Source organism: Dermacentor silvarum, chromosome 2, assembly GCF_013339745.2.
Source record: "Dermacentor silvarum isolate Dsil-2018 chromosome 2, BIME_Dsil_1.4, whole genome shotgun sequence".
NCBI classification, from domain to species: Eukaryota; Metazoa; Arthropoda; class Arachnida; order Ixodida; family Ixodidae; genus Dermacentor; species Dermacentor silvarum.
In genome coordinates this window covers 13,523,032-13,548,680 of record NC_051155.1, presented here as the reverse complement: position 1 = coordinate 13,548,680, position 25,649 = coordinate 13,523,032, and the positions used below count along the sequence as shown (strand labels likewise).

Sequence of the window (25,649 nt, the reverse complement as noted above, 5' to 3'; positions counted from 1 at the left end):
CTTCCGGTCACACGAAGTGGCCGCTCTCTCGCCCCAGCGTGGGCGCGCCGTCGGAACACCTATCTTCTTACACCGTGCTCGGGGCGGTGCCGCCGCCTACGAGCAGAAAAGAGAAGTACTGCATTATGACACTAACGCGCACCGACAGTGAACGCTTCGGTGGTCTCAGCACTACGACGCCTCGATGCCAGCATTCGAAGGGACGCTGGCATCAAGAAGCACTACCAACGCCACCTAGGTGGCCACGTTCACCGTACTCAGCACAGCGGAGCGTGGCCTCCGCAATTAGCTCTGAAAATGTTTCTGAAGTTGATCGCGGAGGCTGCAATTACGACGCGCTGTACGCGCTGATTTGACTCGGTGACGATTCAGTTACGTGCTTTGTCTTGCGCGTTGTATTAGTGTGTCAGTTACGTGCTTCGTCTTTCGCGTTGTGCTAGCGTGTGCAGCGTAGTGCAGCTTCCATATGCACGACGGTTGCTCATGGTCATCGACGTTGGTAGTCGTGATGGAGGAGACGTGCCACCAGGCGTCAGCGTGGGTGCATCAACGCCTAAGGGCGCTTTAGCCACAAAACACCAATAGACATTATATATCAATGTGCAATAAACATTACACTACTTCTGTGAAGACACGTTTCACTTTCGTGTTCTATACCGATTCCTATATAAGAGGGATCAACCACATTTTTTTTTTATCAAGGACCTCGACGGTGCACAGTCTGCACCATGCAGACTCCTTTCGCATTTAACGCTGTGATGCGACCGGCTCTAAAAGCAAACCATTTGGTCGACTTTGCTTGTTGCCTTCTTTCTTTCTCAATTTCCTGAACAACCTGGAAATAGACGCAGAAGACGTAGTTACTGGCTTGGTGACCATAAGCGTGGCATTATGGCTAGCAGTTGAATACACAACGCATGAATGAATTCGGAAACTTATTTTTCAATGTGTAGTAATTCGTTTCAGATGGACTTGCATAGCTGCATATTGTGAAAAAAGTAGCTGCTAATGTGTATGGTGACATTACCTTCTTGTCGAGTGAGAGGTTTTCTGCGATGCGAGAGCAGTGGGCTTCTATGCCTTCCATGTAGCTGGCACATCGCCTTGCTGCAAGTTGTTTAGAATGGCACTAAGAAAGCTGGTTGTCACTGCCACATAGTCCCTGTAAAAGTCTTCTAGTGACAGCAATGCTGGCCGACTCTGGCTTTTGCGGCATGCTGATAAAAACGACTTCCATTCCTCGTCTGTTGGCTTGCTGGCATCCCTGATTTTCCGCGTCTTGCGCAGTGGCCTCTTTTTCACCGTTGATGACGCAAAGCTTACTTGGCGAGCTTCTTCGAAAATCGCATAGAAGGCGGTAACAACGCATTGTTCTTGTCAGTGAATACCTGGATATCTCTCTTCTTCCCCACAGCGCCAATGTACAGCAGCTATGTGTGAGCATGCCTTTCCAAGGCCTGCCTTGCAGGTGCACTGTGCAGCCAGCACCTAGCCGTCTTTGACGAGAAGCCAAGGTGTGAGTGGCTTTTCATTGAACGATTGTGAATGACGAACCTGGGAGGGCAAAAAAACATTTTGCAAAGGCCAGCAGAATTGCCGCAAAATAAAGATGACGAAGGCTGTGGGATCATAATGTTTAGTTCTTTTTTTTTTCTTGTGATGCAACGTTAACCTTACACGACGCAAGTGGACAAACGTAGTAAATTCCGCAATGAATGCGATCATGTTACTCCGGTGGGAAGAAAAGCACACACTTTGTTTTTTTTTTTTGTGAAAGCAAGGAGCATCTCTGATAGTAGCACTAAACACTAGCGTTGCTGTGCTAAACGCATGCACTGCGCCATGCGCTTGTTTACGTACACAGAAACACCATTTAAAGACAGTCTCGAGCAACTGGACCACCTTCCCGATATTTGAGGCATTTGATAACTGTTATGGCGCAATCCACACGGTGTTCCCACAGTTTGCTGCCCGCGAAATTACGTCGAAATAGAAAGAAATCTGCTTACCTTTCCAACAACGACCATGCTGTCTGCGCGCACTTTGACGCACAGCTGCTGCAGCCACCTGCTTGTCAGATAATTGTGGCCTTCCATCGACTTGTAGGCTTTCAGTTCCTCGCGTGTCACGAAGCTCGTTGCATGCACAAGGTAATCATCCTTGATTTCTGCGAGATCCACGCGAGGCAGTAGTCCAACTTCGCGACGAAGCCCATCTTCGAGTTCGAGCGGGTCGACACAGTCGCGCAAGCGCACTTTGTTTTCGTAGCGTGATCTTGCTGGTTCATTCAACCCATGAGCGTGCGCGCTTAATAAGCGCATCGTTGACGTACGACAAACTACCTGGTAGCCAAGTCGGAAGGACACTGAAAAAGTCGTTGGACGGTTCGTGAGCACTGGTAGCTGCTTGGCGACGTAGGCCTGCTCACGTAGGCAGCGCGAACTCGCGACTGAACTTATGGCGGCCGCCTCGGACGCCGCTAGCGCTCCTAGTGGATGACGTCATGTACATACCCCCTATACGCATACGAAAACTTTCTAATGTGGTGATCGCTGACAATAGGTTTGTTCGCTTTGCAAAGAAATTCCTCGCTGTTTTGTGCTATTAATAGTGTCGTAATGAAATATAGGTGGAGTTTTCACATATATTGTGCTGAGTGGTCTCATAATAACGCTTTTCGTCCCCGCTTTTACCGCGGCCCTGGACATTCGTCGCCGCGTACTTCCCGCAGTGACAATAGCCGGACTTTGTTCATACGCCTTGTGCACGGGCACATTGCAGGCTACTCGATTGGCCTCGGTCCCGTGGTGTGGATCCTGGGAGCCGAGTTGGTGCCCTGCCGGAACCGTGGCTTCTACCTGGGCGCTGCTACTGCATTCAACTGGGTCTGCGTGCTGGTCGTCACCTGGTTGTTCAACATCTTGCGGGAGACGTACCACTTCTCTGGCATGGGCTGGTTGTTCAGCTCCGTGACATTCGTCGGTGCCATGCTGGTGAACTTTTTCCTTCCGGAGACCCAGGGACACAGCCTCGAGCAGATTCTACTGCGGCAGTTCCGCGAGCGCGATGACGCGTCCACCCAGTCGACCAGGCTCTAGGTCGAAAGGGAGCACAATTACATGTTCACGATACCGAACCAAACAATGTTTTCATCTTCAGCATGGCTGCTAAATTTCTTCTTGGTAGCGTGTTTCGATATCGACGTTCCTCCTATTCCGCTCACTTCTTCCGAATTTAGTGTGACATGCGCGCTTAAACTAAGACGGTCGGCGGTGATCTAAACAAGTCTTTGTGCCCTCTTGAAAGAGTTGTGGGGCAGGAGAGCGAGTACTCGAATTTAATCACTTGAAGCAAGTCTTGAAGATCATCGCGCAATGAGGCACTGGGATTTTTACTCTTAAGCGTAATAAAATGCATACAAAAAACTGTTAACAGTGCTCTGGTAAATGATTAATCTATCACGTAATCACTAAAATTATTTATGTAAGAGAGTGAAGAAACGTTTGTTCACACTAGCGGAAGAAACGCGCGCGGCATGCCGAAGGTGGCAGAACGTACCAGCGTTGTCATGGCCACACTTGCGGGCGTCTTTGCCGCCGTGGCAAGCAAGTGATTTGCTATCAACTGGATTTACTGCCAGCTGTGATCAGCGATGCTGTGAGAGGGAGGTATGCAGCGTTTGCCTGCCTAAAGGAATCGGCCGCTCCTCACTGGTTTCTAAGATCGGCGGCGAGCAGCCTGCCGCCATATATAGGTGAAAGCTTCGTTCGCATCGCGGCAAAAAAAAGAAAATAGAACTGAAACTCCCTTTTATAGCGTGCGTACCATTTTTTTGTAATCATTACTCATGAAGCCTATACTGTACCATTGAAAGCGATACTGCCGTATTTAAAAAATAAGCAACTGCGACGAATACCACTCACACTATGACGATCTCCCCAGTAAACTCGTTTTTACCACCAATATTTTGTGTGGTAAATGAAACAAATGTTGTTGTTGTGCTTTCTTTCTCGCATGCTTTGCCGCCGACACGCTCGCCTGCGTTCCAACGCGTCCTCTTCAGAGGCTTCTCCCTACTGTTCCACACGTAATTCTCTGGTTGCTTGCAACTAACACATGTGTGTTAGTTGCAAGCAACCATCCCCGGCTATAGCTATGTGGCGCAAGGAGGGACCTAACGTGGCGATAGAAAGGCCAGAAATTAAACAGGCAGCTCAAACTTCGGATAGCTAGCCTTACAACGCAAGCGGAGCAATATACATGTAAAATGGCCCGGGACAACTGGCTTGCCAAGTGCGAGTCCCTTAATGGCACCTTGCACACTAAGACAGCATGGAACCTCCTAAGATGCCTGATCGAACCAACCAAAACTAGGTGGGAGCAACAGCAGAACTTGAAACGTGCACTCCACGAGTTCGTGGGCACAAACGAGGAACTCATCCAAGCATTAAATGATAAATATTTATGCACGGCCCAAAATAACGAGCCCGAGCAAGAATATCATCATTATCATCAGCCTATATTTATGTCCTCTGCAGGACGAAGGCCTCTCCCTGCCATCTCCAATTGCACTTGACTTCTCCCCCTCGTTTGTTTGTTTTAACACAGAGTGCTCCAAGCTGGCGTGACCAGCTTACTTTGATCGGATCTTCTGCTGCCGCCGTCGTCGTTTCTCCTCTTCCATCAGAGATGGGACGCCATAGACGTTTGCACTTGGAGGTATGACTTTATGTACACAATATATACATCGGCAGCTATTTACAGGCAGTCTGACGTAACACTCGACATAGCCGATAGTGCATGACACCGCTCGTACGTCCAGACCTTTAGTTTACACTGGAACCGGCGCCTTAACTCGGCAGAGCCGACAGTGCAGAGCACCTTTCCTTCGTCCGGAACCCTCGTGAGGGGACGGCAGCCCGGTTTTAACCCTTCGGTTGCTCCTCCCAAATCCCCTCGCGGCAAATCACGACACCACGGTGACCTGATTGGGTCAACTGGGCTGTCACTCACTTGTCACCACTTTTCTTACACTCTCCCTGTGTTTTTCGGAACATTCAGAGAGAGAGAGAGAGGGAGAGAAAGAAAACAACAAACAAGAAATAAACAAACAACGCACAAACACTCCCACTCTGCGACATGTTAAAACATCCCGGCGTTTCCCCCAGAACACTGTCGGTGAAAGAAGCGCTCCGTTCTCGTTCCTTAATTGGAAGTTACCCACGGCATGCCATAAAGGGCACCGCGCCGAAGCGCGCCCATCGATGCACAATGCCGTCCCGCACGCGGTCCGTCTCCGGTGGGCTCATAAAGCTGTCATCTCAAAGACGGACTGCGCCTCTGATGCCAGCCCGTCGCTCCCGAGCCCGCGCGTCGGGTTACGCGACGCCACCGGAAATGGCTTCTTTGCCATCAAGACATGCCCATTGACACCCTAATGACGTCTTGCAGGTGGTCCGCCTTAGGCACCGCGCGAGAGGGCACCCGTTCGCGCTTCCGTTTGGACCTCGGGGCCAAACAGCTCCCAACGCCACCCCCTCCCCCACGTCTTCAGACCACGTGTGCACCATTTTACGATGCACTGGGCTGGGGACGCGGGTTCTCTGCGGCCGAAGAGCGCCTCCTGACCCTCTAACAAAGCCCCCCGCTGGTTTTGCATTCTGCGACGCTCGAAACGGCGACCTTCCACGTTTCTGGGGTGAAAATACTTTTGAGGGCCTCCCGCGTTTGTCAACATCCTTTACAACCTGTCTTGCACTAGCTGATTCCAACTTGCGCCTGCAACTTTACCCCTTCACTTTCTTAACCTTTCGTTTCTGCAAAGCAAGTCTTTCTCTACCCCGTTATCCCTAACAGTCTACATGGTGAGGGAATGGTTCCGTTTTCCCTTCTTTCAATTCACAATGTGTGCTTTATCTATTGTACTTCTCTTTACCATCACTGTTTATGTATTACTGTTATTTCTTGCGGATAAGTAAAACTGCATTTATGGTTTTTGTGACTCCTCCGTCGTTGATTGTGTTGTTTTATTACATGAGTGAACTTGTAATTTGCATTTACATCTTGCCTTATTTCATCACAATTTGTGTGCGTTCCCCGCAGGGGCGTCTGCGTCAGCAGGCGTTTGGTGAGTTGCGCCACCACGTACCCCAGCACACGAGGGTTGGACACTCCCGCGTCTAACCGTGCGCGGCTGAGCCGTGTCCGGGGAAAAGGGGATCCTGGGGGTTGAGCCGATGCCGAGTGCTTGGACCTTTATGGCCCCTCGGCAGAGGCAACACACCTCTTTGGCCTCTGCTTCACGTAGACGGCACAACCGGTCTGACCCACCCGGGGGAAATCGGTAGTTGCCTTTTCCTGTCTCTCTCTCCAATCTTCGTCTTTTCCTCTCACTTTCAATCTCTCCTGTCTTCTTCTCTCTTCCATTTTCTTCCAACATTCCTGGCAGCAAGGGTTAACCTTGTGTGTCATAACCACCCTTGGTTATACGTATTTGGTTATAGCGGGAACGTACAGCTGGCGTTTGTGGGGCTTGTGTCTACAGGTCCTACAGCGTCCCCTCGTTGGGCTCCATGGTGGGTGGCTGGCGTTCCTGCCGAAAGATCATTATTTTTCATGGCTTTTTCTTTCCCCGCGTTACCCGATCGCCCCCTTAAGCGTGGGCGCACCGAAGACTTATTCAAATTTTTTGGTCGCCAAACTGAAAACTTCCCTCGGTTCCACGTTGTCCACTGTGAAAAACCCGAAAAGACGGTGAGAATGATCTCACCTTTCCTAGTTTCAAAACGTCTAACGGAAACATTTGGCGCAGGCTACAAAGCATCAAAGATGGCTAGCGGCGATCTCCTATTGGAACTCCGCGATAAGAACCAACATGACAAGCTCCATAACCTAGCCTCCTTTGGGGACATCCCAGTGACAATTACCCCGCACCGCACGATGAACACCACCCGTGGAGTGGTCTCCGATGACGACCTGATGCATCTGGAAGAAACTGAACTATTAGAAGGCTGGAGCGAGCAAAACGTAATAAATGTGAAGAGAATCATGCTACGGCGCGATGGAAAGGAGATGAAAACAAAGCATCTAATACTTACATTTGGTTCAAGTGTGCTTCCTGAAACTATTGAGGCAGGGTACGTGAAACTCCGGGTAAGACCATATGTTCCGAACCCTCTGCGATGTTTTAAGTGCCAGCGATTCAGCCACAGTTCGCAGAACTGCCGAGGTCGACAAACGTGTGCGAAATGTAGTGCCAATGAACACCTCGCTGAATCATGTGAAAATGCCCTCCACTGTGTGAACTGTGACGGGGACCACGCCGCGTACTCGCGGTCGTGCCCATCATGGAAAAAAGAAAAAGAAATTGTCGCAATCAAAGTAAAAGAAAACATCTCATTCAAGGAGGCACGAAGGCGGGTATTATCCCTGCCCAAGAACACTTTTGCCGAAGTGGTGCGTCATCAAGGGGCAGCGCCACAACGGCCTCCGGCGGCTGTCCGGCCCACACGCAGTGAGCCGCCAGCGACGCCATCCGCTCCCTCGGCGGCTGCAGCTAGCGCTGCTCCGCCAACTCACAAGAAGGGGCCATCGACCTCTGGGCTGGTGGCCTCCAGGGTCCCATCTCTTGAGGCGAGACCCTCAAGGCGAACACACCGCTCGCAAGAGCGGATGCCCAGCGCCTCAGGAGAGGCGATGGACACAACGTCCAGCCAAGCGGCGCATCCAGCGCCTATGGAGCGGGGGGGTCTCTCAACCGCTCCAAAAAAGAGAAACTGCGCATTACGGGGCCTGAGAAGGGCTCTGTAATCTAAGGTATTGCACACCTAAGCACACAGCACAAATCTCTTTTCAATATGGGGACGCAAATAATTCAATGGAACGTCAGGGGTCTACTTCACAATCTTGATGACGTTAAAGAACTCATTCGCAAATACAGTCCCAGGGTGCTGTGTGTTCAGGAAACACACCTCAAACATACGCAAACAAATTTTCTTCCACAATATTCTATTTTTCGTAAAGATCGTGATGATGCAGTCGTGTCATCCGGCGGTACGGCTATTATAGTCGATAGAGGTGTTGCCTGTCGAGAGCTAAAACTTCGTACGCCCCTAGAGGCAGTTGCTGTGCAAGCGGTGTTGTTTAACAAGCTAATTACAATCAGCTCTGTATACATTCCTCCTAACTATCAACTTCACAAAACCGAATTTCAAAATTACATAGATGAACTTCCTGAGCCATACATTGTTGCCGGAGACCTAAATGCGCATAACACTCTATGGGGAGACTCCCGTTGCGATGGACGAGGGCGCTTAATAGAAAACTTCCTCTATTCATCTGGTGCATGCTTGCTCAATAATAAGGAGCCGACGTACTATAGCGTTGCACACAACACCTACTCCTCAATTGACTTAAGCATAGTATCCAGTACTCTCCTGCCGTACCTCGAATGGCGCGTTATTAAGAATCCTTATGGAAGTGACCACTTTCCGACAGTTCTAAATTATACAACACAGGATGAATGCGCCCAATATCTTTCTCGATGGAAGGTTGACTCTGCCAACTGGGAACTATTCAAACAACTTACACGTTTAGACAGGGACATTTCTGGTATCAATATCGACAATGATGTGGCTTACTTAACAAGTTTTATAATAAACGCTGCCACAAAATGCATCCAACAAACAAATGGACTGTCTAGTAAACGCCGCATTCCGTGGTGGAATGCCGAATGTCAAAAGGCAAGGAAAAAAACAAAACAAAGCTTGGGGGCTGCTACGTGACTGTCCAACAGCCGAAAATCTCATTAATTTTAAACAAGCAAAGTCGCAGGGAAGAAGAACACGTCGACGAGCTAAGAGAGATAGTTGGGATAAGTATATATCCAGCATTAATTCGTACACTGATGAGAGAAAGGTCTGGAACCGAGTAAATAAACTAAAAGGTCGACAATCTCACCCTCTACCCCTAGTAAATACCCAAGGTGACAGCCTGGAAAATCAGGCAGACTTTCTAGGTGAGCACTTTGAACAAATCTCGAGTGCATCAAACTACACAAGCACTTTTCTGCGATTCAAAGAACACGCAGAGCGACAACACCTTGAACGCAAATGTGGAAGAAATGAAGCGTACAATCGCCCATTCAGTTTAGCTGAACTTCACGCATCTTTGAATTGTTGCAACAACTCGGCGCCAGGTAGTGATCGCATCATCTATGAAATGATCAAACACTTACACTCAGAAACACTAAATACACTTCTATCCCTTTTCAATGCTATATGGGCAGCTGGATACATTCCATCTGCTTGGAAAGAAGCTATTGTTATCCCCATACTTAAACAAGGCAAGGATCCCTCTCTAGCCAGTAGTTACAGACCAATAGCTCTAACAAGCTGTCTGTGCAAGCTCTTTGAAAAAAATGATAAACAGACGCCTAATCTGTTTCCTGGAAAATCACAAAATTCTAGACCCCTTCCAGTGTGGTTTCCGAGAAGGTAGATCGACAACAGACCACCTCGTTCGCATCGAGGCCAACATCAGGGATGCCTTTATACATAAACAATTCCTTATTTCAGTATTTCTTGACCTAGAGAAGGCATACGATACCACATGGCGTTTTGGTATCCTTCAGGACCTTTCTTCAATGGGTGTCCGTGGCAACATGTTGAACACAATCGAAAGCTATCTCTCTGACCGCACGTTTCGTGTAAGAGTGGGCAACAGTTTGTCTAGAACATTCACCCAAGAGACCGGTGTGCCACAGGGAGGCGTGCTTAGTTGCACGCTCTTTGTCGTAAAAATGAATTCACTTCACACAGTCATTCCACGCACCATGTTTTACTCTGTATACGTCGACGATGTGCAGATAGGTTTTAAATCCTGCAATCTTGCTATCTGCGAACGCCAGGTCCAGCTTGGCTTAAACAAGTTATGTAGATGGGCGGATGAAAATGGGTTTAAAGTGAACACGCAGAAAAGTACTTGCATGCTTTTCTCCAAGAAGAGAGGCGCAACGCCAACCCCTAGTATTTTTATTAATGGAGATGAACTCACTGTCAGCAGTGAACATAAATTCTTAGGAATCATCTTGGATTCAAAACTAACGTTTATACCCCACATCAAATACCTCAGGACGAAATGCATGAAAACAATGAACCTCCTTAAGCTTCTGTCCCACACCACATGGGGTAGCGACAGGAAGTGCATATTGGACCTGTACAAAAGTCTTGTACGTACACGTTTAGACTATGGTGCCGTTGTGTACCACTCTGCCGCACCGTGCGCGTTGAAGATGCTAGATCCGATTCATCATTTAGGTATCCGCCTGGCCACAGGTGCTTTCAGGACAAGTCCTATACAAAGCCTATACGCAGAATCAAACGAGTGGTCACTTACCTTGCAGAGGTCATACTCTAGCTTTGCATATTTTCTGAAGGTACACGCAAACCCTGAACATCCGTGTTACGCTACCATAAATGATATGACTTGCACCATACTGTTCCGTAACCAACCCACAGCAAAGGAGCCCTTCTCACTGCGTGTGAGGAAGCTCAGTGATGAAATGGGTGTCCCACTTTTATAACCTCGTCTAAAAGCCCCAGCAAAGCTCTTACCACCGTGGCAGTGGCAGCTCATTAAATGTGATACATCGTTTGTTCATGTTACAAAGCATGCTCCAGAGGCACACATCCGAATGCACTTCCTCGAACTGCAGCTAAAGTACTCATGCCCAGAATTTTATACTGACGCATCGAAGTCCCATGCTGGCGTGTCTTATGCAGCCGTTGGTCCGTCTTTCTCAGAATCTGACGTCTTGCACCCGGAAACAAGCATCTTTTCCGCGGAGGCTTACGCAGTACTGTCGGCTGTTAAATGCATCAGGAAAACCAATCTACCCAATGCCATCATATTCACTGACTCCTTGAGTGTAGTAAAGTCCTTAATGTCACTCCGCAAACACAATAACCCTGTACTCAACGAGCTTTACTCACTTCTGTGCACTGCGTACTTATCTAACCAGCTTATTGTGATCTGCTGGGTGCCAGGCCACAAAGGCATCGAAGGGAACATGCTGGCAGACCAGATGGCCACATCTCTTACAGCGAAAGCTAGCAACACTTTCATATCTGTACCTGTGACAGACTTGAAGCCTTTTCTCCGCAGAAAAATTAGGACATACTGGCAGCAAATGTGGGACACTGAAACGTCGAATAAGCTGCATTTAATTAAACCTCAGTTGGGTAATTGGCGACCAACAACAAAAATACGGCGAACTGAAGTAATTCTTTGTCGACTTAGGATAGGCCATACCTACGGGACCCACTCTTACTTGCTGTCTGGTGCTGAACCTCCCATCTGCGCTAAATGTGGAGAGACGCTGACCGTCCTACATGTCCTGATAGAGTGCCGCGAATCAGAAGCTGAAAGAAAAAAGCACTTTCCTCTAGCTTACAAAGAGAACATTCCTTTTCATCCAGCAATGTTCCTTCATGTGGACTCATTTTTCAACAGCAAATCGCTTTTAAACTATTTACATGATGTTGATTCACTACAAGTTCTACGCCCGATAAATTCGTAGCATGACCTCTCAACAGAGGCTACTGCTGCGATACTACCATTTGTATGGCACGTGCCTCCAAAGCCTTGCACACAAGGTTCTTGATGAGGCAGCAGTGCCACTGGCACTTACAAATTTTAGAAAATCATCCTCTTAAAGCATGTTTTACGTCTCACAGGACACTTTAAAGCCATTGCCATAATTTTAACACATTTATGTTTTAAGCACTGTACAGCGACTCTGCTTTTAGGCCCATATACAGCCGTGTTCAATCCTTTCCACTTCACTGTTCAATTAAATATTCATAATCATTTGCATGGCGCTCTTTGGCCAGACCTGGCCCTTGCGCCACTAAACATCACATATCATCATATCATCATCAATTTGTGTGCGTTACATTGTACGCTCTGGAAGTGTAATTTCAAACGTGGCCATGTATTATATGCATTTTTGTCGTTATGTGCAACTGCTTCCTGTATTGGGGGCCTATGGCTCTGTCAAGCTGTCATTCATGACAGCTTTTACTGCAGGTCTCCCGTGTCGCGTATTTTTATAGGATACAAATAAAGACGTTATTATTATTAGTATTAGTATTAGTATTAATTTCCTCAATTCATCACACCACCTAGTTTTCTGCCATCCTCCACTGTGCTTTCCTTCTCTTGGTATCCATTCTGTAACTAATGGTCCACCGGTTATCAATCCTACGCATCACATGACCTGCACAGCTTCATTTTTTTCTGTTAATGACAATTAGAAGATCGGCTATCCCCGTTTGCTCTCTCATCCACACCGCTCTCTCCCTGTCTCTTAACGTTAATCCTCTAATTTGAACTTGGCGCTCTTTGGCCACATTTGGCCCTTGCGCCACAAAACACCAAATATCATCATCATCATCATCATCATCATCATCATCATCATCATCATCATCATGATCCTCTCATTTGAACACAGGACAAGAGAGCAGCAGGCAGCGTTGGCAGCGTGTCTCAACCAGAGCAGCTCATGCAATCTCGATCTCGCGCCTCCCGGACGACTGGCGATGTGGCTGCCGCGCCGGGCATTCCTCTTCACTACAATTGCCCCCATCAGCAAAGGAGCCATCCTGACGACTCATGGTGAACATAGAATCATTGGGTCGTAATACGGCTTCAGGCGTTGTACGTGGACGGTTTCACGACTACGACAGCGTTGATCCGTAGGTGGCGTAACAGGCTCGACAATGTAGTTCACAGGCGATGTCTGCGTTACAACACGGTAGGGTCCTTGATATTTGGAGACAAGCTTGGATGAGAGGCCAGCAGGAACGGCAGGAACCCAACGCCACACAAGGGAGTCCGGAAGAAAGTGACAATGCGGGTAACCATCGTCACGTCGTTATTTTTGTTGCCATTGGTCGACGACTGTAAAGGAACGGACGAGCTGACGGCATTCCTCGGTGCGGCGGACAACTTCAGAGATGGCTGTACATTCGGATGAGTCGGGTCTGTACGGAAGAACTGTGTCGAGGGTAGTCGAAGGTTGAGGGTGGTACGCCGTTGTCAACTTGTTCTTTGTAGCGCAGGAGTGCAAGAGGTCCTGGACAACCTTCGAAATGAAATAGCGGCCTCGGTCTGTGAGAAGCTGTCGAGGAGCGCCGTGGTGAAGTATAACGTCTTCGAGCAGGAAGTCGGCGATGTGGGTTGCACAGCTAGTTAGAAGCGCCCGAGTGATCGCGTACCGGGTCGTGTAGTCGGTAGCGACTGCTGTCCACTCATTTCCGCAGGCAGATAGCGGGAAGGGGCCAAGAAGGTCAAGACCAACCCTAACGATGGCTCTGATGGCATGTCAAGGGGTTGAAGGCGGCCAGCTGGGAGTACTGCTGGTTTCTTGTGGCGCTGGCACTTTTCAGAGGAAGCGACGTAACGGCAGACGGAACGGTAAATACGGGGCCAAAAGAAACGATTCCGAACACGGTCATACGCCCTAGAGACACCGAGGTGACCCGCGGTAGGCACATCATGTAGCTGTGTGAGGACAGTTTGACGCATATGTGTAGGAATAACCAAGAGCAGTTCAGGACCGTCAGGGTTCACATTGTAGGGGTACAATACGCCATCCTGCAGCACAAACATACGCAGAGAAGGGGAAGGTGTCTCAGAAGTCACCCGGACAGTGACGTCTCGCAAGTAGGGGTCATGGCGTTGCTCATCTCCGATGTTCTGAAATGCAGTAAGCGACAGCACGCAGGTACACGTACTCGCAGCTGTCGGGAAGCTCCGGTGGCTATACTAGATGGTGCGACAAGCAATCGGCATCTTCATGCAATCGGCCGCTCATATGCACAACGGTGTATGAGTACTCTTGGAGTCGTAGCGCCCACCGACCTAGACGTCCAGCAGGATCCTTTAGGGATGAAAGCCAGCATAAAGCATGATGGTCGGTGATAACACCCGCCGTGGTTGCTCAGTGGCTATGGTGTTGGGCTGCTAAGCACGAGGTAGCGGGATCGAATCCCGGCCACGGCGGCCGCATTTCGATGGGGGCGGAATGCGAAAACACCCGTGGACTTAGATTTAGGTGCACGTTAAAGAACCCCAGGTGGTCCAAATTTCCGGAGTCCCCCACTACGGCGTGCCTCATAATCAGAACTGGTTTTGGCACGTAAAACCCCATAATTTTTTTTTCGGTGATACCTGTGAACGGCCGGCCGTAGAAGTAGGGGCGAAATTTACAATTCGGCCACTGGCATACAAAACATACAAGATGGCAACACCAATCTGCGCGACATCAGAGAGCATTGTCGTCTTCCGTACGGTCCTCAGCTTCGTCACGAGCAGCGCTTGTTAACAATATTTGACAGTGGTGACGACGGCACTGCACCTCGCCTAATCGCTGCTGGTTCTTGGTGCAGGTCTCCGATCGTTCAGCTGCACTACGTCCTTCCGTTTCTGCGCATCACCATCTGCGCATCACTGCTTGCTGCCCTCCAGCGACATGTGTAGATAACATCCGGACGGAAGTTGAACAGTCAGCAGTGCGTGGAACCTGCGACAACTAACGGCGGCGTTTATCAACTTGAAGAAAGCGCATATAAGGACTTACAAGAGCTGCTAACGGCCACATTTGGCAGTGGTGATGACAGCACTGCACCTCGCCTAATCGCTGCTGGTTCTTGGTGCAGGTCTCCGATCGTTCAGCTGCACTACGTCCTTCCGTTTCTGCGCATCACCATCTGCGCATCACTGCTTGCTGCCCTCCAGCGACATGTGTAGATAACATCCGGACGGAAGTTGAACAGTCAGCAGTATGTGGAACCTGCGACAACTAGCGGCGGCGTTTATCAACTTGAAGAAAGCGCATATAAGGACTTGCAAGAGCTGCTAGCGACCACATTTGGCAGTGGTGACGACGACACTGCATCTCGCCTAATCGCTGCTGGTTCTTGGTGCAGGTCTCCGATCGTTCAGCTGCACTACGTCCTTCCGTTTCTGCGCATCACCATCTGCGCATCACTGCTTGCTGCCCTCCAGCGACGCGTGTAGATAACATCCGCACGGAAGTTGAACAGTCAGCAGTACGTGGAACCTGCGACAACTAGCGGCGGCGTTTATCAACTTGAAGAAAGCGCATATAAGGACTTGCAAGAGCTGCTAGCGACCACATTTGGCAGTGGTGACGACGGCACTGCATCTCGCCTAATCGCTGCTGGTTCTTGGTGCAGGTCTCCGATCGTTCAGCTGCACTACGTCCTTCCGTTTCTGCGCATCACCATCTGCGCATCACTGCTTGCTGCCCTCCAGCGACATGTGTAGATAACATCCGGACGGAAGTTGAACATCAGCAGTACGTGGAACCTGCGACAACTAACGGCGGCGTTTATCAACTTGAAGAAAGCGCATATAAGGACTTGCAAGAGCTGCTAGCGACCACATTTGGCAGTGGTGATCACAGCACTGCACCTCGCCTAATCACTGCTGGTTCTTGGTGCAGGTCTCCGATCGTTCAGCTGCACTACGTCCTTCCGTTTCTGCGCATCACTGCTTGCTGCCCTCCAGCGACGTGTGTAGATAACATCCGGACGGAAGTTGAACATCAGCAGTACGTGGAACCTGCGACAACTAGCGGCGGCGTTTATCAACTTGAAGAAAGCGCATATAAGGACTTGCAAGAGCTGCTAGCGACCACATTTGGCAGTGGTGACGACGGCACTGCATCTCGCCTAATCGCCGCTGGTTCTTGGTGCAGGTTAGTGCTCGGCAAACTTACAGTATCTTCCGGTTCTTCTTAGACGCATCCGTTGTTGCCACTGCCATAGTTTGTTGTTTGTCTGTTTTTGTAAACATACTTCTTTTAGACTCTTCGGCTTTCTGCTATAGCGTTGTGTGAGTGAAATGGCCAAGGAAATGGCCAAGGTAAAAGAAGATTTTAAGGCAGAAATTAATAAACTCAGAGATGAACTTAAGACGTCGAGAGAAACATTGGAGAGAGACTTGCGAATTGAAATTCGTGAGCTCCGTAGTGTGCAAAAAACATGACCAAAACCTTGAATTCTCACACGGTGTTGTGGCAGAATTAAAGAAGAGTCTGGAAGCAGAAATTGCAAAAAAATGCTAAGTGAAAATCGAAAACGAAACTTTGCAAACCAGGTGTAGGATAGAAATAAACTTTATTTGTCCAACGGTTATGGCTGTTGCTGCCCGGGGCTAGGCTGCCAGGGGTCCCTCGCCGGAGAAAAATCCAACCCTTGAAAAGCGTGCTTCTGAGCTTGAAAGACGTGTCACGAATCAAGAACAGTACTCGAGAAACTGCAATGTTGAAGTTCAAGGTGTCAAAAAACGCGAGAACGAACACGTCATCGACATTGTTTCACAGATTGGTACTGCTATTGGTGAGCAAATAGCACTTTCCGATATCGAATCCTGCCATCGTGTGCCGACAAAAAATCCTGACAAGGCAAACATAATTGTCCAGTTTAAATCGCGCGCGAAACTTGATATAACGCTGAGTGACTTTATGTTTGATTCTTTGTTCGCACGTGACCATTCAAAGCATCAGTACGCATCATCCCGTCAGCCGCGTTTGCGGGTCGTGCTTTTCTGCTGGTCCCAAGGCCTGGTTCTGCTGCATCCTCGTAAGCCTTCAACATCATCGTTTTATATGCGCCAGGGTCCTTCTATGCGCGAAAGCTGCATTGCAGCGTTATTTTATATTTGCTAGCGTTATATAATCATTGCTCATTTTATTTCTTTTCTTCTTCTCGTTGTCATTTTGGATTGTACTGCTTGCAAAATAAGTGTTTTGGTTGCCGGCAACTCGATGGTGACTCGGCTGTGCGGCGACGTGGACCAGTATTTCCCATCGCGTCGTAGTTTATCAGTCAGTGTTGCCGCGCATAGAGGAATAAGGATTGAGCATTTGCTGTCAATGATTGCTAGCTGGTTTTGTTGTCGTCGTGCACGTTGGCACTAACAATACTGTTGACAGTGTCAGTGTGTGCATCGACAAGTATCGCCAGCTCGCTCAGGGGATCATTCAAAGGAATCCCATGGTGCATGTAGCTTTTTTTGTCATTCGTCTGACAACTACATAAAGGTTAATGCTGCCCTGATGCAGTACTGCCACGAGGGTGGCTTCACTGTCCTGGGTGGTCTCGTTGATGACTGGCCCAGCTGCCTGAGCAGAGATGGTGTCCACCCGAGCCGCTTTGGTAACAAGGTGCTGACAGAGTACCTGTACCAGGTGGCCTGCACCCTGTCCATCCATCTGGAGAGAAGCCACATCCAACAGTGCTACAAGGAGACCCGGGCACCTTCTTCATGGACCGGCTGGACTCGGCAGGACAAGCATCCCTGCCATCACCGAGGTGGAGTTTCCCCCACTTGGTTTGCATATTTTCATTTCTTCTCATGCAGCAAGTGGACCTTCCACCGCACCAGCTCCTGTCTGGAAAGCCAGCACTGCTCCCTTGCAGAGGCACGACACCAACCAGCCGACCAGAACCCTTCCAGGTGCTGGCTTTTCACTTGTTGGCGGTGCCCGTGTCCGTTGCAAGGGTAGCAAGGCTTGGTGGACCTGGGACAGCCTGCCTTCCCCCATTTTCCATGGCACAAGTGTACCAAGCAGGGGAAAAGCCAAACAGAAGTCTGGTGAGCCAATGATCCCTGGTCGAGATGCAAGCACCACTTGTGTCAGGAGAACTAGGAGAGCCACACAGAAGCATGAGAGTGCTCATGTTATGTGCTCTTCTGTTGGAGAAGGAGAGGCCAGTGCTTGAGAAGCCGGTGTGCCAGAGGCTGTCTTCCAGTGTGGTGACAGTGAGTGGAAACAGTGAGTGGTGACAGTTAGTATCGAAGAGGCGGTGGCAGAAGGCTGCGGTACTGTGCAAGCAAGAATGGAGCTGCGACCTGGCTGCAGACAGGGAAGGCAAAATTCTTGCTGCAACAGCTGCCAAGTTCTTGAAGTTCGCTTCACCTTTGACAGCAGTTGTAAGCCAGAAGCAGACACACATTGGCAGTGGAAAGTCTGAGTCTGCTTCTTCTCCATCCACGCTACTGCCTGTGTGGCGACATTGCCTCGTTGAACCACATTCTCTGAGGCTGCCAGGAAGATCCCCCGCCCGCCGACCTCGTCTCGCCACCCCCAACCAACGAACAATGGGAGGCCCTTCTCTCCAGCACCGACCGAGACATCCAGACACGGATCCTGGCACGAGCTGAAGACGCCATCGTGAAGCACAGCCTGGCAGCCTACGTGGCTTAGTCTCCCTCACCCCTTCTAATAATAAAGTTATCACTCACTCACTCGCTCTACTGTCTCTGGTAGCAAGCTTGAAGGACAATCCAGTGCCTCTGGGGATGCCATTTGTGATAGTTTTGGCAATGTGCAGCATGTGGCTAGCAGGCAGAATAAAGACTGCTTGTTAGTTGCTATGGCTGAGTGCAGACCTGTCATAAATGGTGTTCCAAATGAGGTCACTGTCTGCAAATGCTGTAGGCCATGAACAATGCAAGATGGAGGGCAGATCGTGAGTAATCCTGGCACAGAGGCTGGTGACCTTAAAAAGCTGGTTGCATTGCTTCCACACGACTTGGGTGTGGTGAGGATGCTTTGACATCCAGCTGCAGGCCTGCCAGCTCTGATGCCCAGGCTGTTTGTGAAGGAGCTGGTGCCTACACAACCAGAGTTCCTAACCTTGTGAATGTATTGCGTGGTGGAGGCAGCAAAGTTTATTTAAATGCAACATTTGATAATTTTATTTCTTTTAGGTAAAGCTTTAATGAGTGGTGCAGGGAGGGCAAGCACAGCGTCAAAATAAATAAGTCTCACTGAAGTCCATTTGCAACAGAATATAAAGCGTTTGAGTATATTAGGATTTCATACTGCTGTGTTCATGGTCGTGCCATAAAACCATGAGGCACAGGAAAGCGATCCAAGCAAGCATGCAATGGTGCTGGTTGTGAAATGGCAGTATCTGTAAGCCTGTGCAAATCGCCTACTCTGCACTATAAAATAACCAAGCTGCAAACTAAGCGTAATCGCGTTTAGTTTGCAACTGATTCAGAAGGCAGAATTCTTTGATTTTGCCAAATGATTTGATTGGCCCAAAGCATTTTAAAATTTTGGTCAGAAAAACAAAACAGGCAAGAAGTTAACTACGAAAGATGTTAACAATTACAAGCAAAGGTTTTCTATTCCTATTCGCAACGAGCAGGCTCACGGGAAAATGGTTTTAGAAAAAAATAGACACCTTGTTAGCAAATAATCCAAACTGGGTCATTCACTATGAAAAGAATCAAAGTAATAACCTGCAATTTGTGCTGCTTCAGACAATGCACATGCGTGAGATTTTAGAAGAGTATCCAGAGATTTTATTTATTGACGGAACATATAAAGTAATATTGAAGGCTATATCTTGTACTCTATTTTGATTGAAGAGGGTGGAAGTCGCGGGAAACTTGTGTGTTATGCCTTTTTAGGAAATGAAACAACTGAAATTGTGCAGGCTATGTTTGCCAAGTTCGCAGATTTTAAAGCGTTTGTTGTGTCGGCTTGAAGAGTAGTGATGACAGATAAAGATACGAATGAGCTACGCATTTTGACCAAAATTCTTCCTAATTTTGAAATTTTGCTGTGTACATGGCATGTGCTGCACTGCTTTCAGCAAAAGGTAAATGAGAAAGCTAGACTCCAGCGTGATCAGTTACTTCCTCTCTTAAAGAAAATCGTTTATTCCTTCACAATGCAGGACTACTTAGGCTTACTGAGCTCGAAGCTATGGCTTCTAAAGATTTTATTTCTTATTACATACAGAACTGGCACTCCTGTAAAGAAATGTGGGTACATGCATATCGGCAAGAACTTCCTACATTTGGTAAGAACACGAATAATCGCATTGAGTGTCACAATCAAAAGATTAAAAGTTATCTCACTTCAAGCATGCATTTGGTTCGAGCCATAGAAGCATTAGTAAGTTATATTAACACGGATTTTCTATCTTAAAAATTTTCCAAGTTTAAGGAAATGAAGCTGAACCTAAATGTAAGTGATGCCAGTGAGCTAATTCAGCTAGCCTTGTCCCGTAATTGTACTTCTGAGGCCACAGGTAAAGTTCTTAAGCAGTATGAACGGTTTAAAGGAGTAGATTATCTGGTCAATTCCATTACTAAATCTTAAGTAGTGGCTTCAGCAAGTTCCAAGCACAGTGTTTCATTATGCCTGACGCGTTGCATGTGTGCTTTTTATAATCAGTACAGTTTGCCTTGTGCGCACATTTTAGCAGCTCGACATTTTGCCCAGCAAGACCTTTTCGACAAAGCATGCATACTGGACAGGTGGTGCAAAGATTGTTTCCTGAGCGCCAGCTGCATGGCCTCTAGTGCCACACCAGTAGTGACAAGCAGCATTCAGCTGCCGCTATCTGCGAAGCTGGACACTGCACAAAAAAAAGTATTCCTACACCTACAAGACACTTTGTGAAATGTACAAGGCTGTTGCTAATGTATTAGCTAATTGTGGTGAGAAGGAGCTAATGGAGCATCATGTGAGGCATTCTTCAGGAACTTAACCACCTTTCCTAGTAATCAAATTACAGTTAGCTTACAAGGTACACCAGCTCCATTACCCCAAATTACTGCTACGAGCAGTTGCAGGCATTCGAATAGTACAAAGCTTGTACCTTTGGTGAAAGCAAGAAGAGGACGGCCAAACAAAGTCAAAGCTGTTAAGCGCAAGTTTTTGTCATCGCAAAAGAATATAGTAGGCCTTGCAACGGTGACAGAAGACATGTTAAATGTTTGCAAAACGCTACTTTCTTTCAGATGTCGATTTAAATGCTTTAGTACAGGGTACCTCGATATCAGCACAATACTTAATTCATTCAAAAATTCCTCATTGGGATGGCTTTCAAGATGTGCTTCTTGGCCAGTGTTTACTATATACTCAAGTAAAAAGCCCTTTTATTCAAATCTTGCACGTCCGAAACCCCGATCACTGGCTTACAGTAAGCAATGTTGATGCTGATGAAAACAGTCTTTGTATATGACTCAATTAACTAAGATATTCCTTCTGATGCCGTCAGGTAAATCTGTAATATGCTAAAGTTACAGTCGCAAAAGCTGACTATCTGCACTAAAGGGGCACAAAACTAGTGCAACACGCTTGACTGTGGCTTGTTTGCACTAGCAAATATGTATTATGTAGCATCAGATAGGAGTACAGAAAATTTAAACCTTAATCAGAGTATGCTGCGCAGACATTTGCTGAAATGCATACAAAAAGGCAAAATGGACTATTTTCCACTCACAAGCTCTCTCACTGTTTGTGTGCGGCCAAAAGATTGCATTTATGAGTTGCATTGTGTGTGCAGGCAACCGATATATGGTGGAGTAGTACTTGACATTTCTTGCGCATATTGTTCAAGAAGATTTCACAGAGCATGCCTTGGCCCTTAGCGGATAAATTAGATAACGAAGTAATTGTGTGCTCTAAGTCATGTTTGGCTACTGCCAAGGAAAATATCGATACTCATAGTACATAGCGTTCTTCTCTTTGTACAGTTCTACAGCGAAACCTGAATATAACAAACCAGACCAGCATAAACTGAATTATCCTCTATATCGCACACACAAAACTTCCTGACTAATACTCGTGTCAAACACTTGCTCATAACAGAGGCTTTTTTTTAGCCTAAATGGTGAGAATGCTCGGAAGCATGCCAGCAGTGTACTATAAGTAAGATCCAATCGAGTCACTACTTTTAGTGACTGGCAAGCTGTTCAAAGCAGAAGTAAAAATTGCTGTCTACTATGCGTAGTTTTGTTTACGAAAAAGCAGATACCTCTGGCCTAATTTTCCACTGAAGACAAAAAATTCGTGTAGAACGAACACAATGCAAAATTTTGTTTCATTTCGTTATAGGTGAGTTTGGATTTAAAGAGTTTCCTAATATAGTGAACTATTTTAGTACATAGGCCTGCTTGTTCTAATCAGGTTTCAGTGTATCCACAAGCTACCAGTAAACACTGGCACAACCCGGTGATGTGAAACTTCTTTTATTGTTCTAGTCACTTTTAAGTTCTAGTCAACTCCACTAGCAAAGAAGGGCAACATTTTATTGTGAAGGAAGCAGAACTAGTTCTAGTCAACTCAGCTGGCCAAGACGGGAACATTTCATCATGAAGGAAACAGAACTAGTTCTACTCAACTCGTTACTGGCCAAGAATTGCCACATTCATCGTGAAGGAAGCAGAGCGAGCTCTATTCTACTCTACTTTCAAAGTATGACACCATTTCATCGAGAAGGAAGCAGAACTAGTTCTAGTCAACTCACCCAAACTAACCTAATATAACCTAACCCCAGTGGCAATTTACAATTTATTTGTACACTTCAATGCTGTTAAGAGGTTTATTTGTTCAATAGCAATGCACTAACATAGTTCCATTGGTAGTTGTTTAACTGCTTTATGGTTCCCTGCGGCATTGGGATTATTAAGGCTCAACTGCAAGGAACAAGTTCCCAACATATTTTTAGCCGATTATTTGATTTGGCATGGGCACACTTCAGCATCTAAAAAGCGTCACCTTCAGCGTTTATTGTTCTTGACACCGCCAGCTGGCATCAACAATCCTTCGGGAACTTGTTTCTTGTGGGTTTTATTGTGGGCAAGTTCACTTTGTATTATTTGAAAACCTGATCATGCTGCTTCTAAGTAGTCGCAAGTATTTTGGATATTAAAGTATGTTACAAAATTTGCTTTCCATTGGTCTGATACAGCTTTAGCAACCAAAATCTGTACTTGCATTGCCCACATTACCTTCCTGTTGCCGCAAGTCTCTCAATGGAGCCTGACCGCCACAGAGTGTGTTCTCGGATGGCGGATAGAGAAGTCATGTCATGAAGCTGTGCTAAGCAGCTTCATACAAGACAGCTTCATACAAGACTTGTGCCCGGGACCAACAGGATAAGAAAATGCTACACAGCAGCACTCAGGTTGTCACAGTGACATGTTCATATTTGAGTGCAAGTGGCAGATTTTTTTATCCTTTGTACTTCACTTGTGCTTTTTTTCCTCTCTTGTACAGGTCCACTAGATGTAACAGCTGCGTGCATTCACTACCATCAAGTCATCAGGAGCGTGTGTACCTCTATGTAAATTGTACACTATTGTCTAAGATGGAAAATCAGACATGTAGTTTGCTGTAATGGTTCTGCCAATAAAAGTTTGCTTATAAATTTTTATTTTCTTGCAAAGCTGGCATTGTATATGCAACAGGTCAACACAACATATTACCTATAAATAGCTTTTTTCTACAATTTTTTTGCAGGTGCACAATATTCACCTGCTATGAAATTGGGAGCATTGCTTCCCTTTAACATAATGAGTGCAAAAAATACAAGAAAAGCACACGCACACAGCACAACAACAAAAAAAGAGATATACACTGGACTTGTCTTTTTTTTTTTGTACTGTGTGACTTTTGCATGGAAGCCAAGTTGCACTGCATAGTTCATATGAAACACACAAGATGATTGTGCACCGTCTTGTGTTCCTTAGCATTCTTACTTAGGAGTACTTCGTATCAGCTATGCAGCACAATTTGGCTTCCGTATTAAAGAACCAACTAGCCTCCACACAACCGTTTGTTTTTTGCACTAACTACGCTAAGCATGTGCCAACTATGCCCTCAGTGAGTCTTATACACTACTCCTGTTTGATTGGGTGCTTAAAACTGTCAAATGTTAGGCACGGTATAGCTTTGCCTACAATTTTTATTGGCCATGAGCACAAGTGGACAGAGACAACAGCATAAAAAATTCATGCTAAAGGGCAGCACTCCATAACAATCTAACGCTCCAAGTCCAGATTATGCTCTTTTGCAATAAACTTGCGTTAAATGCCGTTAAATGCAGAACACACATTTATTGTTGTATTGTCTTTCACATATGCTTTTACTGTTGCGTGGGTGATCAAGTATTGGGCTCCCGTACCTACACTGAGCATACTTTGAAGAATTTTAACACGTTTCAGTGATCCAGATCACATTTTTCTATGCACTACACATGTTTCTTTATTTTTCTAGAACATCTGGGCATCTCACAGACATTGTGTTGCAAGACTTGTGCATATTACGTTCAGTGAACACCTAGAACAGGGCATTTGAATGTTACCTAAAAATGGCCTCGATATCAATTCAAAGTTATTAATATTTTTTATGAAAGAATACAGCACATTTTTATGGTGTATGACAGTGTAGCCCACCTAAATGTTACTTTAATGTAGCAGAGTAATTTGTATGCTCAATAAAACAGCTATATAAAGGTAGCCTGCTTTAATACATGAAATGGGTGTGAAAATGTGTGACATATTTGAGGGATAAAAATAATACCAAGGTAATTTCACTACAGTTGTTAAAACTTGCTGTTGAGCACTCACTCAAAGCACCTAAATAAACTTTTCCATCCCTTATTTACATACTATCACTACAAACACTTTTGAGCATGCAAAAATTTTCAATTAAATAAGTAGTAATGTGAAAGCTCATTCGTTTTATTAGACATCTAGAGGAAAAGTTAAAAATTATGTGTGGTGTGGAGAAAACATGTAAACATGCACAACTTAAGCATTTCATGATTCAGCTACTAGGAATTTATGGCTTTTATTATCATTTTGCTGCAGACTAAGGTAACCAATGAAAGCTAGGGATTCTACAGCATACTTTGCCACATTGAAAGTCATATCACCCTGTTGTTTGGATGCTTCAGGCCACAAGTAGCTGCTCTGGGTACTTTAATGCTTCCTCCAAAAAGTGAACCCGTATGGCTTGAAGTGCTTTTTCTCTGCGCCAAGAAAGAAATACGAACAGGCTCATAAATATTCATGCGAAAGCTATTGAACACTTCTTTCTCTAGGGTTTCAGAATTGGTAAAGCACACTAAACATACACGTAGAGCAAGAAGTTATCCGCTGACTGCACCACTTAACATCCTACCATGCTGTGGTGAAGCTATACAGTTGACCCATCCCTTTTCCCCTGCGCCTAACTGCAAGTAGCTCACATCAATAAATAGGTCATCTGCAGAGTGTCCCAGAATTCTGTATTGAGAATTCTTTGCATGTGCTAATGTTTCTCCAGATATTCAGCTTCAGTAAATTAAGAAAACTAGGCTAGAACATAGCACTGCTAACTGTCTAAGTACGCAATAGGTTGTGATGATTGTGACATCTCGACACCTGCGTGCACGTGCGACCTTGCACACTCATTTATCAAAGTGACGTTCCTATACCTCGTAGTTCTCACAAGCTTGCGATTTCGCGCTAACTGTGACACACTCATGTACACTCAACCCAATTCTAAAGTGGGTGAAGTCTGGCCATAATGCTATAAAGCAGTGTGTGACTGTTGGTGGGATCGAATCTGTCTTCCAGCACAGTGGCCCAATGTTCTAACCATTAATCCACAATTGCACGCGTACTTCTCTCATGCCAAAGTCACTCTTGGACAGTGGTGTACCAATTATTTCTTGAGTGGGGGGTGGGGTGGTGGGGGGGGGGCAAACTGCAAATGATCTCGCAACTCTCTGTCTCTCTCTCTGTCATTATATATATATATA

The 25,649-nt window shown here is 46.7% G+C and overlaps 2 protein-coding genes across 3 annotated transcripts in view; both read left to right on the top strand.

Annotated features, from left to right (window-relative positions):
• LOC125942913 (facilitated trehalose transporter Tret1-like) overlaps positions 1-3,115 on the top strand; it is a 132,555-nt gene extending 129,440 nt beyond the window's left edge. For both annotated transcript variants that reach the window (XM_049661169.1, XM_049661168.1), the window contains exon 3: positions 2,782-3,115. In XM_049661169.1, the coding sequence (XP_049517126.1) occupies positions 2,782-3,098 (317 nt within the window). In that variant the 3' untranslated portion in view covers positions 3,099-3,115. The remainder of the gene's footprint in view (positions 1-2,781) is intronic.
• A 13,948-nt stretch (positions 3,116-17,063) lies between these two features.
• On the top strand, positions 17,064-23,427 carry LOC119441327 (uncharacterized). The gene is made up of 2 exons (XM_049661170.1): positions 17,064-17,402; positions 23,120-23,427. The coding sequence occupies exons 1-2, from the start codon at positions 17,147-17,149 to the stop codon at positions 23,188-23,190; spliced, it is 327 nt and encodes a 108-aa protein (XP_049517127.1). The 5' UTR covers positions 17,064-17,146; the 3' UTR covers positions 23,191-23,427.
• The last annotated feature ends 2,222 nt before the right edge of the window (positions 23,428-25,649 follow it).